The sequence below is a fragment of the Gopherus flavomarginatus genome, chromosome 1 (assembly GCF_025201925.1).
Source record: "Gopherus flavomarginatus isolate rGopFla2 chromosome 1, rGopFla2.mat.asm, whole genome shotgun sequence".
Lineage (NCBI taxonomy): Eukaryota > Metazoa > Chordata > Testudines > Testudinidae > Gopherus > Gopherus flavomarginatus.
This window is the reverse complement of record NC_066617.1, coordinates 220,287,099-220,303,737: the sequence shown is the minus strand read 5'-3', so window position 1 is coordinate 220,303,737 and position 16,639 is coordinate 220,287,099. Positions and strand designations below refer to the sequence as shown.

Here is a 16,639-nt window from a genome sequence, read left to right as displayed (position 1 = left end):
AATGGTCCTTAACAAAAATCCCAAACATAATCCATTTATCACCCCCCCCCCTTTGTTTATGGCCTTGAAAAGCCCACTATCGGTAATCCATCAATGTAGCATATACTATACAGCATCTCTTCTTCACTCCTCTCCTGTTCATCTGCCAGGCTGCCCCAGCCTTTCCAGCTGGAGTACAGCCCTGATCTTCCTAGCAGGAACCCCCTACAGTCACTCTGCTGGGAGTCCATTGTCAGCACCCTTCACTCCCCCATTCCATTAACCCTTCACTCCCCCATTCCATTAACCTTTGCCAGGTTGGAGAGATGGCACCAGATTAAACCCCTCTGCTGGCCCCTTGCCTTTAGTCCTCTCTGCCCCTTGGCTGGGGTTCTCCAGCTTACAAGTCAGCAGGTAATGCCCTCTGCTGTTCAGGGGCTTTTAGCCCTGTAGCTCAGGGTGGTCGGGCAACAAACACCACCCACTAGTCTCCTGCCTTCCTCCCAAGAACCACGCACTTCCCTGACACACTCTCTCAACTCTCTTAATTGGCCAAACTGGGATCACCTGTACTGGCACAAAGGCACAGGGCCTACTTCAGGGAATGGGGCCAGCCACCTGACAGTGGTATAATCAGCCTGCACCATTTAGCAATGTCATAGTCCTGTCTTTGCAATTCACCATAGCTGAGCACTCAGGAAGGTGGCAAGAGGCAGCAGATTATAAAGAAGAAAGTTTACAATATATTTGCTCATAAACACAGTTTGAAAAGCGCCTATTGTTAAATACAGCTGTCTGACAGCAATGGAAGAAAACATTCTAAAAGGGCCAGGAGTGTTGAGGATTTTTTTTTTAAAAATGCCACGTTATCTGGTGCTGTTCTTTAAACATCTTACCAGATGCCCAGCCATGTCTTACAGAGCAAGCACTTTCATAATGCTCCCTGAGCCACATTTTTATCAGCCACATGTGTGATGTTGGCAACACACCAGACAGCAACGGTAGCCTATAGAGCTAGCATTAGCTGTTTATTTTATTTAGCAGTAACACAAGGCCCTGAGAACAGTGTTTGGGGGGAGGCGGGCGCGTTTAGCCAGAACATCACCAGCCAACCGCAGGAACATGAGCTAACACCAGCTTTTGGATATTTTAGCAAGGTCTGCAGCTGTCTGGCCACAAAAGTGCCATGGCAATAAATTGACATATATGCTAATAAGGTGAGAGCATTAATATACTAATCTGTGGGAGAAGGGCACCCCAACATTAGTCGAATGAGGAAATACAAATACAGAAGTGGGGCGAAACCCCTACTGAATATGCATTAGCCATAGTAATATCAGCGTAATGTATTATAAAAGTTGTAGCCCAGCCTGTGGGCAGGAGGAGACAGAAATGCAGGGCCAGCACTTTCATTTGGGCAACCTAGGCGGTCGCCCAGGGCGCCAGGATTTGGGGGGGGGGCGGCATTTTGCCGCCCTCGGCGGTAATTAGGCGCCGAGGGGTCCTTCCACGCTCCAGGTCTTTGGCGGCATTCAGCGGCGGGGGGTCCTTCCTTGCTCTGGGTCTTCAGCAGCAATTCTGCAGCGGGTCCTTCACTCACTCCGGGACCCATCGCTGAAGTGCCCTGAAGACCGGGAGCGTGGAAGGCCCCCGCCCCCCTCCCCGCCGAATTGCAGCCGACCGGGAGTGTGGAAGGACCCCCGCCTAGGGTGCCAAAAACCCGGGCGCCGCTCCTGCAGAAATGTAGCTCTTGGGAGATGCCCGTGGTGATAAGGAGGAAGATGCTGGCTAACATTTCAGGTTGTTTTACCAGGGCTGGTGCGAGTATATAGATATTTAGCTCTACATTCTGTAGTATCTCTAGGTATTATGCGCCATTAGTGTTTGTAATTTAGCTAAATGCATTAGTGAACGATTACAAATACAGATGTGTTCCTAAAGTGTGAGTGTTGCAAATGTGCACATCAGGGTTCCCAACTAAATAGTAATTTCAATAATACTGGGCCTAATCTTGGGACAAGAACCTGTCAAACTTCAGAGTGATAACTGGGAATTCTTACGTAATCACTATAATTATTTACAATTCATAGAGCTACACAATGTGGTAGAAGACCTTTGAATTGCTACATAAATGCCTAGAATTTGATTCTTAGATGTGGTCTCATTCTTCAGACTGAACGGGAAGCGAGGCACTGGCAGCCCCTGGAGGGTTGTGCGTGGGTGAAACACACTAACAAGAAAGAGCAATAATAAGGGAAAAGCAATACCAGCCCAATGTCTCCCTGGAGTGTCAATAGGTATATCTAACCCACTGCGGCAATGCCTGTAGACAAACACTGACGAAAGTAAATAGAGACCTTGAGAGGGAAAGTACAAAGCCAAAGAAAGGAGTCTGTGCGGAGGGGAAGGATTAGAAATAATTCCAGCAATGTGGATTTTACAGCTGCTTCATACAACAAAAATATTCAGGGATTGAATCAAATTTTGTTTACATTCAAGGTGTAATGGCCTGTTCTGAATGGGTAGTGCTGGTATGAGCTTTATGCCTTAGCTTAGCCCCACGTTACAAAACAACCCCTCTGAGAGACAGCTGAGGTTCCCTGCTCCTTCTACCAGATCATGTGGGATTTCTATGGGTGCTGCCGTTGGCATCCAGCCCACTGAGTACTTTGTTGAGGGGAATATGGAGTACATTTAGGGATAAACTAGATGGCATGTCACCTAGTGGAGCTCAATAAAAGAGTGGCTTACTGGAAAAGCAAGCCACTAAATAAATGCTGCACTTCCATAAAGATTAATAACATAATTGCGTGCTTTATTGATATACACAGTAAAGCAGTATATAATACAATAGTAAGGCATATATTTGGTGAAATTTGATATGTTGTGAAAAATGCAGTAAAACTGAAGTTTATAAAAAAATTAGTAAATGTTACAGTGTTGGTGTTAAAACACAATATTTTATGATACCCAAGTAATAAACCAGTACCGAGTAACAATGAAATAACATGCCATATGATATTTATGTAGTCAGTTACAATGATTATGTTTTACAGTTTAATACTTTGTGGTTATAAGGAACATGAAATAATTCCCAAATTATGCTAAAAAAGCAGCAATAAAGCTCTCAACTTTTTAAATATGTTTAACACTCACTCCAAAACTAAATGTCTAGAAAGTAAAAACCAACTAAAGTAAAACCCTGATGAAAACAATCGTGCAAGCCTTTTACCTCTGATTTTTTTAAAGAGGTTTAACTTACAAGCACAAAAGAAAAAGAAAAACAAATCCATTCCCTTATATCTTGATTTGAACTTTCCTGAAGAAAGGCAATCAGAAGTAAACAGGGTACCCACTGTAAATAAAGCATTTAAAGAGCTTGTTATCATGAAAGTGATCTGGGTTTCTTTTATTATTATTTTTAATGTATTAGTATTAAATGATGAGACCGGTTCACACAATGGACAAGTGGTGACAATGTAACATCTGTACGTAATTGTCAGGAACACCACAAAACCAAAGTGAGGTAGAAATAGCATGACTAGCCATGTTCAATGTTAACTAGCATTCAAAATAAAATAAACTCTCTCTCAACTTTTAATTACACTTCGTACAAGAAGAGGTAACAGATTTTTACCCTTGCAAAGTAATGTAAGTCAGATGGTGTATTTCTATGTGTTTTTAAACAAAATTAAAAGCTGATACAAGAAAATGAAATGGTAAAGCTTTTGCTAACAGCACCTCACACCCCAACCTACCCTAAGGAGTTGCTGTTGAACCGTTTAATCTATTTTCTGTTCTCCCTCTCTCAAGTCATTGTGAATTGTGCGGTATTACTTGCAGAAAAAAATGGGGAAGAACAAATATTGAGGGGACGGGGACGAGGGGGGGAAGAACCTTGTTTTGCTGATGAACATTTCATGGAACAGTGTGGCACTTTCAACTGTTTATTATACAGGAACAGTAGTAATTCTTTTACACTGCCCCCCCCCAAAGCTTTAAACTCTGTGACTCCTTGGAACTTGCTGCCACAAGGGGTTGAGATAGATATTGTGCATGTGTTTCTGCCCCCTCCCCAAAGATTGGGTAACTTTATGATAATTAATAACACTGGTAGCTATGCAATCTATGATGATATATGAACAATCACTTCATGCTTCTAGGCAGAAGCTGATCAGCAGCAGGGGGTCAGTAAGGAATCTCCTTCCCTCCACCTAAGCATCTCAGAAAGGTGGCATTATGGGTAGGGAGGAAGAATATCAAACTTCTGCTGAAGCATCATGTGCTGGCTGCTGCCAGAGGCAGGATACCGGACAATAAGGTCCAAAGGTTTAATCCGGTAAGGCAATTCCTATGTTTCTTTACTACAACATTCAGGATTTTAGTTGGCAGAAGAAACAGATGGAGTATAGGATATTAATTCGATTTACAATTTAGTTTTGCGAGCTCTGAAGAGAGCATTGTCATGTAATGTGCTCTTTCATTTCATTATTGCAGACTAGCTGGATGATTAATGTAATCCTTAATTTTATCTGGAAAGAGGTGGAAAAACTACCTCAGCTGGAAGTTAGGAAGATTTTTTTTTAAGCCAACCTTAGTCAGACAAACAACGTGAAAGGTAAGTCAGTTGTTTTGATGTTGCTGCAGAAAATACTTTCTTTGATAAGCAGGGAAAAGAACACAGAACATGAATACATCTCTGGTACAGTTACAGAGCTGAAATGATACTAAATAAATGCATTGCCTCCATTTTTTTGTTTGTTTTTTTTTAAGGGGGTTTCTATAAACAATTATTTTTTATAAAGCACACTTTAGTTTACAATCTCTCTTTATAACTGTTATAAATGTTTTTAAACAACCCAAAATGCGTTCCATATAAAGAAATGGCAAGTTATTTAGCTGTCAAGATTTTACATGTTGTTTTCTTATAATTTTTGTACAATTGCATAGACGTGTAAAACCTGCCATTGTTAACAAAACAATAACAGACTTAGGAAACTACTGAAATCTACAGTATAGTACCACTACTCTTCACAAAAATATAGATTTGTTTTCTTGTAAACTCTTACAGTCTAATCCTCTTTGTTGTATGAATTTTATAAAAACCATGCGGGACGCCTGAAGTTGTAAAACACATCTTGCTATTCTAATGCCTTGTCATCAGTCATCACTGTAACTAAGGTTTCCATTGCTCTGCCCAAGTCATCTGCCATGTGGAAAAGGCTCCCTACATTGTGGCCTGAAAAACAAAAGGCAAAGAAAAGGACATTAATAACAGGGACAGAACAGTGAATTGTTATGAACATTATGTATAAGTGAAGTAGACACACATGACTCTCCATGTATATCTCTGCACAATTTCATGCCGAGTACAACATGGAATATTGTACCTAAAAATCCCCATACTACAACACACATAAAAAGTCATTTGTGATAGTGTGACATTCATAGCACAATTGTTAGAAGAGCTCAGTGAATCTTGCAGAAAATGTCACAACCGACCTTGCTTTGAATTTGTACAGTAATGCACTTTGGCAATGCTCCATGTGCTCGCTTTCCAAACATGTACAAGTGCTCAAGTCATATTGGCAGGAATATTCATGGCAAGCAAATTTCAAAGTTACATGCACAAGTAAACCACAGGTTAGATTTGCACATGTATTAAATGGGTGCTGGAAGTGCTTGATCACTCATCAGATCAGTGAATAAAAAACAACTGGACCAATAATAACACACACAGCTTGACTAGGGAATAATCCAAAGTCAGTTAGGGTATGTCTGCAAATAAAAATACATGGCTGGCCTGTGCCAGCTGACTTGGGCTTGGGCTGCAGCCTGAGCTCTGGGACCCTCCCACCTTTTAGGGTTCTACAGCAGAGGCTCTAGCCCAAGCCCAGAAGTCTACATTGCAATGAAACACCCCCTTGGCCTGAGCCAGCTGGCATGGGCCAGCCATGGGTGTCTGTCTGCAGTGTAGACATACCCTTGAAATCAATGCGAATCAGGCCCGAGTCTAAAACTGTTTGTGATCCAACTAAAGAATTAAGAACAATTCACAACTACATTCCCTAAATCCTTTCAAGGAAACTGCTATCTGTTTGCGGACACTCCACTAGCAGCAAAAGAGGCTACATTTATCAGATACATTTTTTACTGCGGTTTATTTGCTCAGCTCCAGTCACTGGTATCAATGTGAGATCCTGAAATATTATCACTTGGTTATACATCTCAGATGGGTTAGGTCATTACTAGAGCTACCTTCATGGCATTTTAACTTTTTATTAACCAATAACTAACTACTACTTTATATTAAAATCACACAAAGATATGCTGAAATATCATGAAGAGTTTGAGTCACCAAGAACTCTGGGGGTAGAAAGTCTGTTCAGAGAAGAGTTACAACAGGATGTGGAACACAGAAGCACCCAGAGTTGCTTGGCACAGTCCACAAAGTGAGAGGAGTCAATCGAGGATAGGACAGGACCAGGACACTCAACACATCTCATCATCCTGGTCCCATCAACTAAAGCGTTCCGCACTGATGCAGCTGCCTCTCCTGATGCAGGGGATACATTTTACACTTCCCCACTCAAGTGGAGTAAATCAAACTTACAAAGGAAAGATACTAAGAGTTAAGATCAGACTCTTTTTTTAAACTGTTGTGCCTAAATATTACAGTATATAAATAATCATGCACTGCTGACATTTCTGCGGTACCAAGATGGTAGAGCTGAATTAATTAAAACTTGTGGATCAGAAACTTTAAAGTATATCATTTAAATTTTAAATTCATTTATTGTGTAAAGGAATCAGTTCAATGCTCATAAAATTGAGGGGCTAATATCACTTGCTTGAACCAATCATGACACAGCCCAGTATTTATGTAAACTTCCCCATACATTTCTGGCAATGCTCCTCTATCCTAACCTCTATGCTACCTCAGCTATATTGTCATCATTGGCCTCCTGAGCAGATTCTACCAATGCTGCGGCTTTGGAATGTTCCCAGTTGCATTTAGGAAGAGAATGTTAAATGTATTCTCATTGGTGATTTTAATTTAAATTAGATAAAGTATGAGAGAGAACGAGGTAGTGAGCAACCTTGCAAGATGTAGAGTCAGGATAAAATGAAAAATTCGCTCTCCTTTCCATGTTCAGTCTCTCTCTTCCGCTTTTGTGAAAAAGACCAAAGGATGCTGCTCTATGCTGCAGATGGCAAAATACGAACTTTAGAAACAACAAACCCTAAAAGCTGGCTCACACAATTGATAATTGGTATTAAGAGGCTTTCAGCTGTAAGCAGACAGTTCAAATCCAGCTAAGTCAGTAGTGACCAAACATCATCATAATCTAACTGCTACCTTGTACCTATTTGCAGTCTCTGTCCAGTTCCTGGTACCGTTGTAAACTGGCATCCTTGCTTTATGTTGACCAGCGACATCAAAGACTGAATGGCCACAGGGCATCAGCTAACATGTCACTGCTGGCACTGATCATTTCACAAGGCTAGTAACTATAATAAGGGCTCAGAGGGGTAGCCATGTTAGTCTGGATCTGTGAAAGCAGCAAAGAGTCCTGTGGCACCTTATAGACTAACAGACGTTTTAGAGCATGAGCTTTTGTGGGTGAATGTCCACTTCGTCGGATGCATGTAGTGGAAATTTCCAGGGGCAGGTATATATATGTTAGCAAGAAGCAGGCTAGAGATAACAAGGTTAATTCAATCAGGGAGGATGAGGCCCTGTTCTGGCAGTTGAGGTGTGAAAACCAAGGGAGGAGAAACTGGTTTTGTAGTTAGCAAGCCATTCACAGTCTTCGTTTAATCCTGAGCTGATGGTGTCAAATTTGCAGATGAACTGAAGCTCAGCAGTTTCTCTTTGAAGTCTGATTTTTTTTGCTGCAGTATGGCCACCTTAAGATTTGTTATTGTGTGGCCAGGGAGGTTGAAGTGTTCTCCTACAGGTTTTTGTATATTGCCATTCCTAATATCTGATTTGTGTCCATTTATCCTTTTCCGTAGAGACTGTCCGTAGAGCAGAGAGGCATTGCTGGCATATGATGGCGTATATTACATTGGTGGACGTGCAGGTGAATGAACCGGTGATGCTGTGGCTGATCTGGTTAGGTCCTGTGATGGTGTCGCTGGTGTAGTTATGTGGGCAGAGTTGGCATCAAGGTTTGTTGCATGGATTGGTTCCTGAGCTAGAGTTACTATGGTGCGTTGTGCAGTTACTGGTGAGAATATGCTTCAGGTTGGCAGGCTGTCTGTGGGTGAGGACTGGCCTGCCACCCAAGGCCTGTGAAAGTGTGGGATCATTGTCCAGGATGGGTTGCAGATCCCTGATGATGCGTTGGAGGGGTTTTAGCTGGGGGCTGTATGTGATGGCCAGTGGAGTCCTGTTGGTTTCTTTCTTGGGTTTGTCTTGCAGTAGGAGGCTTCTGGGTACACATCTGGCTCTGTTGATCTGTTTCCTTATTTCCTTGTGCGGGTATTGTAGTTTTGAGAATGCGTGGTGGAGATTTTGTAGGTGTTGGTCTCTGTCTGAGGGGTTAGAGCAGATGCAGTTTTACCTCAGTGCTTGGCTGTAGACAATGGATTGTGTGGTGTGCTCGGGATGGAAGCTGGAGGCATGAAGGTAGGCATAGCGGTTAGTAGCTTTTTGATATAGGGTGGTGTTAATGTGACCATCACACCATTACCAGTTCATTCACCTGCACGTCCACCAATGTAATATACGCCATCATATGCCAGTAATGCCCCTCTGCTATGTACATCGGCCAAACTGGACAGTCTCTACAGAAAAGGATAAATGGACTCAAATCAGATATTAGGAATGGCAATATACAAAAACCTGTGGGAGAACACTTCAACCTCCCTGGCCACACAATAATAGATCTTAAGGTGGCTATACTGCAGCAAAAAAACTTAAGGACCAGACTTCAAAGAGAAACTGCTGAGCTTCAGTTCATCTGCAAATTTGACACCATCAGCTCAGGATTAAACGAAGACTGTGAATGGCTTGCTAACTACAAAACCAGTTTCTCCTCCCTTGGTTTTCACACCTCAACTGCCAGAACAGGGCCTCATCCTCCCTGATTGAATTAACCTAGTTATCTCTAGCTTGCTTCTTGCTTGCATATATATACCTGCCCCTGGAAATTTCCACTACATGCATCCGACGAAGTGGGCATTCACCCACGAAAGCTCATGCTCCAAAATGTCTGTTAGTCTATAAGGTGCCATAGGATTCTTTGCTGCTTCTATAATAAGGCCTGTGTAAGCAGAGGCGGCTCTAGGAATTTTGCTGCCCCAAGCATGGCCGGCAGGCTGCCTTCGGCGGCTTGCCTGCGGGAGGTCCACCGAAGCCACGGGATCAGCAGACCCTCCGCAAGGAAGCCACAGAAGGCAGCCTACCTGCCGCCCTAGCGGCGCCGGCAGAGCGCCCCCTTCCCCCCCACCGGCTTGCCGCCCCAAGCACGCGCTTGGCATGCTGGGGCCTGGAGCCGCCCCTGTGTGTAAGGAAGTCTGCAATACTGCCTCCTTTGCTGTGGATAAATAAAAGATTTCAGCCTCCTGGACTATCCATGCGGCACCTTTCACAAGTTACACATTCACACTTCTAATTTGGAAAAAATAGAGTATTTTTTTCTTCCCTCTCTGCCAATGCAAAAACAGCGGAATCATTTTTGCTCAACCTTCTAAATAAATAAATATTGATATAGAGAGATCTAGCTCTGGCAGATTTCAATACTGGAAAATTCAGCCTAAAAAGGGAAAGTTTGAGTAAGTCAAAAATGAGTAAAAAACACCTTTTGAAATGAAGGTGCTTACATAAAAAGAACGGTAGCTGTCACTATGTGCTCCGCCTTTCTGACATATTTACATGCGTATGTATGGCATGGTATAAAGGTTTTATTGGCATACATTTGGATTGACCTGCAAAATCTGAAACAGTCCACTGAACACTTCAGTCATGCAAGCTACTTTCAAACAGCCTCTATTTTAGTCTTTAAAGCACCTAAACACAAAAATTTCTTCACTCACATCTACCCCAAACCACGGACTCGGAGGGGCCGAAAATTGTAATGGCCAAACATCAATGAGTGGCAATATTAAAACTGTCAGTGATCCCAGAGTCACACTCAGCTATCTTGTGATCTGCTATCACTAGAAACAATTCTGGGATTCCAGTTTTTCAAGTGCTATAACATCGTTCATTTCTAGACCTGGCAGACCAAGATTCCCAGACCAGGGAATCCCCGTTCCCTGGATTTATGGAAAAGCTATTTTAGATCCTTTTTAGAAATGTTTAATATTTATTCATACTATTTTTTCTGTCATTCAGAGCTCTGGTAACTTAGATAATCTGATTTTACAGGCAGAGGATGAGCAACAATAACATTAATCAAAAAATTAATAATAAAATATTTTTTAAACTGTGGCATAAGCAAACAAAATATAACATAATGAATGAGTTATGCAGGCATCCAAAATGAGGGCCAATAAAACCTTTATGCATCCAGATGCCACCTTGTATTCTATTATTATATCCAAATAGTATAACAATAGTGCAATAATTCTTTAAATTGTTGCAGCTGTACTTTTGGGATTATCACAACTACTCCCATGTGTTTGGAGCCAAGAACAAGTTATGTAGGTCATCCCATATAACAAAAACTTTCTCCAGTATGGTATATCATGACATACTTTTTGTTGCGGCCACCCCATTATTTTTAAAGCCACTTGCTGTTTTTCAGTTTTTGATCTCCCTGTAGTTACCCTCCTCCCACACCTCACTCACCAATACTTGATAGTATGATATATTAGCACTGAAAATACATTAGAATTAGCGATGTAATTTCTGTGGGTGGAGATTAGCAACATCTACAAGAACAATAAAAATCACTTTAACAGAGGAATAGTCTGCAAATAAACGTACAGTCTGCCCTGAGTAAAGGAGGGCCTGTCACTGCCCAGCCTGAGTGGTGATTCAGATTCACAATGCCATCACCTGCCCCCACTTGTTCAGGATGGGGGAGTAAGTTACTGCACATCTTTTCTGCATCATTATAGCTCATTCTTCCAGATCCTCTCACTTTCTGTATCCCCTTGTTCGTAGGGTAAGGGTGGGGGAGGAAAGAGGTGAGTAGCCCTTGCTGTCCTCATCGGCTGCAGGCCCAGTTCCAACTCAAGTAGCCCTTCTTTAACCATGCAGGTGAGAAAAGCAATGTGGGTGTGTGGGGTGTTTATTCTCTCAAGATCATTGGGATTTGAGAACAATACAAGCATGGCTTTCCTGGCCATGTGTGCACTACACATGTGTGTGCGTCATCTATAATGCCTATACCAGGAGGACTGTTGTTACATTTCTGTTGTATTCTTGTTTACTGGAACCACCTGAAATACAACATTTCTATATTCCTTATTAACATGCAGGAAAAAAATGCTGGCCACAAAAACATTCAATAAATGAAAACAGAACAGTCTAAACCAGGGTCTCACGTAGGATTATTATTATTTCAATATAACAGAGCTGTCAAAGACATCATTAATTCCACTTTCATTTTTTTGTAACATCACATTAAAGACAAAAACTTTCTCAGTGCTAGTGGCTCTCCAAGAATGAAAAAACATTGTTTAAAAAATCACGATCAGCTTCAAAATGTAACAACAGAGGAAAAAGAGACATGGAAAGTGTTAATTTAACCGAATCTTGTACAAATGGAGTGAATAATAATACATGTGTACTTGCCTTGAATGCAGGACAACAGTATATTTCTGTAGACATTAACTGCATCATTTTTAGTCACATACAGCATAATATGTACCGTATCTGCTGAATTTGCTTTAGAGACTGTATTGGAATTAAGGCCCCCGGGGGAGGACACAGTAATTGAATATCAATCTTGCACTGCAGCTTGTTACAGAAATAAATGTGCAGTGTTCAGACTCTAAAGACAGGCCAGAAAGTAAATTGAAAAAACCCAAACACAATACTGTCTGTATTTCAGCAGTGCAAATTTCTAACCCCAGGTCTCAACCCATGAACAATCCTCCCTGTTGGTGGGTCACATTCTGACAGCCTTATTCAGATTGAGCAGCATTTTGAAATCAATGGGACTACTCACAGAGTAAGGCACTACTCAACATGAGTAAGAGGAACAAAATCTACTTGGGTTTTAGTTGCAAGGTGGCTTCACACAAATTGACATGTAAACCTAAATCTACACTATAACTGGACACAGAAATATTTTTTAGCATGCAGACTTCATGTACATGTAGTCTGAGTACGAGAAGATAGCTCTCAATCCTGCCAATTGCTGAGCACCCTTAACTCCCACTAAGTTGAAACAAGAGTTGAGGGTGCTGAACATTTCCTTGGAGATGCTCAGTACTTTGTAGGATTAGGCCGGTGGATTTTCAGTACTTAGGAATTGCACACTCTCTAAAGCCAGGGCAGTGGCAGTTTTTTTTAAAGGCTATTACACACACACACAAAACCTGCATTTTGTCTTTGTTAATGATGTATGGAAATATAACCAAAGACAATGACAATCAGCATCAAGGGCCTGTTCTGCTCAAATGGAGCCTAATCATCAGTTCTTAAGGACCATTAATTAGCAGAATTGAATACCAAATCATTTCCATAGAATTTTTAAACAGGTGCAATCTGCTTGACGAAGTGTCAGATACTCTGTTGATGAACAAGTTAATAAGCAAGCACCAGATATCTCCCTTGAGGAAAGGCTGATCTACAGTAGGGTGACCAGACAGCAAGTGTGAAAAATCGGGAGGCGGGGGGAGATAATAGGAGCCTATATAAGAAAAAGACCCAAAAATCGGGACTCTCCCTATACAATTGGGACATCTGGTCACCCTAATCTACAGGGAAGTGTTTAGTCACCAATACAGCTGTCCAGTGCAAATGGCTGTACAAGTGCAGCTCACCCCAGGGAAACTGTACCAGTGCAAGTCGCCACTTACGCCAATGTAGCATGGTCAGCCATAGTGGTGTAGCTACTCTGATGGCTAAATCTCGCCCCCCTCCAACCCCAGCGTAGACACAGTCTGAGTATGTCACTATTAGTCTCTCCCCATTGCAGGTACAGTAACATCCCACAGTTAGGCCACCTTTTTAATTCCTGATTCGTTCATTCTAAGCACCTTCCATGCATGATTTTCTGCAAGTTCATTTCACAGCTATCAGTGATTACACTAAGGTAGCTTCTGAATATTTTATCTTTCATAATCATTTCATTGGGCATTTCATCGTTCAAACATTATGCCTACAGGAGTACAAAGAATAGCTTAACAATAAAAAAATTTCACTAGAAATACTTAAAAAGGTAATATGACAACACAGCACAAAATATTTTCACTCAGTAATAGGCAGAGATGTATGAATTCTGAAAGCTCAGAGCATTATAAAAAGGCATTTTTTCATCAAACTGATCATTTCTAAAGCACACAGCAAATACTTTTATTCCTTTATATAATTGAATGCAGCACTGTGAAGTCGGTGGATGTTAGCAGCATTCCTTATTGTGCAAAACTGAATTTGCAAATTAAAAAAAAAAGTGTGAGTTTTTCATACCTCTCAACCTTCAGTATTCTAAAGGAAAAACCTATTTACCTTGATTCTATAGATATCTATAAAACAATTCTGCTTATGGACAGGAACAGGCCAATGACAGATTATGACTTCCGACGATGTGTGTCACATAACGACTTTATTTTAATATAGTCTCATCTTCTGTTATCCCCTGAATTTCCATCTTTGTGGGGCTCGGAAGTGAGGCACACTCCTGCTCTAACGTTTTCCCCATTGAAAGTTGAGAGGCATTGTATGTTAGAGCACGCTTGTGGCATGCACTCAGGGAAACAAAACAAAAACTAAATAAAAACAAATAAGCTACACAGCTGCCACAAAAAAGCCGGACACAGAGAGCAAGATGCCATGGCTTCTGTTTGTCGCAGTTAGCCTGAATCTCACTAACCTCTCTTACTGGCTTTCCGGGGGCATTTCTTCCTTTAGTAACAGACAAAGGTAGCAGAAAGGAAAGAAAAACAAAGCCACAAATAAATCAATAATAGTTTATACTGACAAAGACACTTCAGCTTCCACTTAGGAATTTAATATAGGCATAATATAATAATAAATCTAATTTTTTTAATAAAGTGAAGGACTACAGTGCTTTTAACACCACTAGCAGTTGAGTGTTGATCAAATCAAGAGGAAATATAAAAATCCTTGCTTATTGCTTTTAACATAGCCAAGTATAGAAGCAGTTACGAAGTCTACTGAAATCAGCCAAATAAAACCTTTCACCGAGGAGAAGAAGCCAGTGATGTTCTAAATCCATTTTCTAAGTGAGCAATATGATTATATTGATTTCAAGTATTCCTACTAGCTAACATTTGTGCTAAAATCTTCTCTCTCTGACGTCATAATTAATTCACTCAGACTTTACAGTGTTTATTCTGCTCTGAATATCCTACTTTCGCACCTAAAATATAAAAGTTATCCAGTTGCCACTCTAATGTATTCTTGTACACATTAAAGATGAATATTTTGTGTAACATCAAGACATTGGTGTCCATTTTGGGAAGCTTACAAAGAACACAAAGAAGATGGGTGGCAAGAGAGGGAAAGAAAGGTGTAATTTTTCAAATGGAGATGAAGGAAAAAGGGTTTAGAGACTGACCAAGAATCAAGCAGGTTTCTTATAGACTTTGGAATGTAATGAAATATCTGAGAAATTACATGCATCACTGCCCTTTACTCAGGGGATCAAAGATCTCATTTACGGGGCTTGGTACATATTTTTGCCTGGACAAACTTCTCTTGAATGGTACTCAAACTCTCCATCAATATGAGGCACCCTGTCCTTCTCAACCACACAACCTCTGTCAAAATATATACACCCTGGTAACATGGAGAACTGTTCTACTCTTTATGTTATCACTGCTATGTTGCTGTTTGTAGTATTGTAGCAGCTAGCCAGGGACTAGGATACCACTGTGCTGGGCACTGTAAAACACAGAGCAAAAGTGGGGCCCTACCCCAAAGACCTTACAATTTATGTATGCAATGTTGGTCCCAAAATATTACAGAGACAAGGTGGGTGAGGTACTATCTTTTATTGGACCAACTTGTTAGTGAGAGATACAAACTTTTGATCTGCACAGAGCTCTTCTGTGTAAGCTCAAAAGCTTGTCTCTCTCAACAACAGAAGCTGGTCCAATAAACGATATTATCTCACCCACCTTGTCTTTCTACAATCTAGATATAACACAAGAGATACCAGATGAATACAGAAATACAGGGGAGCATGAGGAAACAACAAGACAATACCGGTGGCAGGCAGTGAGGATTCAGGGGGCCTGGGGTCTTTGCTGCAGCGGGGTGTCCCCACTGCAGAATCACCACTGAAGGTCCGGAGTGGAAGAAGCTCTGGGAGCCCCAGCCCCAGCCCCACGAGAGTTTTCCGGGGCCCCCGGAGTGAGTAAAGGACCCCACTCCAGGGGCCCCAAAAAACTCTCATGGGGCGCCTGTGGGGCCGGGGCAAATTGCCCCATTTGCCCCCTCCTCCTCAGGCAGCCCTGCATGCCAGCAGCCTAACCGTTACTGAGTTTCTTGTAGGGCATCACTGGAAAGACGATTTTTTTTAAGGATGGATTTGAAGGAGGATAATGAGGTAGCCTGTATACAGTGAAATGTATACGATGTGTACTAATGTCTCCTCAGATCCTTTCTTGATGCCCTGTCCTCACACAGCAAAAGGTAAAATCCACCATGCTTATTTTATAAATCCACATTCAAATACACTAGTCACAAAGTCTCATCCAAAAAACTCCCCAACCCTGAAAGCTGACTGGCTAGCACAGACCTATATGTTTTGGGGCCAAAGCTGTCATAAATGATTGTATGTAAACTTTTCAAAAAGTGGTGCAGTAGCTGCATCTCAACTACTATGCAGAACTCCAGCTTACAGAAATTAAGAGGTTCATATTAGGGCCTGCAAGCTAATGTACTGTAGTAAATTCCAGAGGCATCAGTCACAACTAGGGCACCAGTCATGCCATGTAAAATCCTACATGAAGGTATGGACCCTCAAAGTGCTTACCATCTAAATCTTGCAAAAACTCAGTCTCAGAGACTCCAGGGTCAGAAGGGACCAATGTGATCATCTAGTCCGACCCTCTGCACAAAGCAGGCCACAGAACCCTACCCATCCACTTCTATAACAAACCCCTAACCTATGTCCGAGTTATTGAAGTCTTCAAATTGTGGTCTGAAGACCTCAAGCTGCAGAGAATGCTCCAGCAAGTGACCCATGCCCCATGCTGCAGAGGAAGGCGAAAAACCTCCAGGGCCTCTGCCAATCTGCCCCGGAGGAAAATTCCTTCCCGACTCCAAATATGGCGATCAGCTAAACCCTGAGCATGTGGGCAAGACTCACCAGCCAGCACTCAGAAAAGAATTCTCTGCAGTAACTCAGATCCCATCCCATCCAACATCCCATCACCGACCACTGGGCATACTTATCTGCTGATAATCAAAGATCAGTTGCCAAAATTAAGTTATCCCATCATACCATCCCTTCCATAAACTTATCAAGCTTAGTCTTAAAGCCAGATATGTCTTTTGTCCCCACTA

The 16,639-nt window shown here is 41.7% G+C and overlaps 1 protein-coding gene across 12 annotated transcripts in view; it reads right to left on the bottom strand.

The window, feature by feature from the left end:
• Positions 1–2,773: 2,773 nt before the first annotated feature.
• Positions 2,774–16,639, bottom strand: part of DMD (dystrophin) — a 2,125,007-nt gene continuing 2,111,141 nt past the window's right edge. For 10 of the 12 annotated variants that reach the window (XM_050936430.1, XM_050936437.1, XM_050936429.1 and 7 more), the window contains one exon: positions 2,774–5,218. In XM_050936430.1, the coding sequence (XP_050792387.1) occupies positions 5,121–5,218 (98 nt within the window). In that variant the 3' untranslated portion in view covers positions 2,774–5,120. Of the gene's footprint in view, positions 5,219–13,976; positions 14,009–16,639 lie in introns of all 12 variants that reach the window. The other 2 variants (XM_050936432.1, XM_050936435.1) reach the window with 2 other exon arrangements.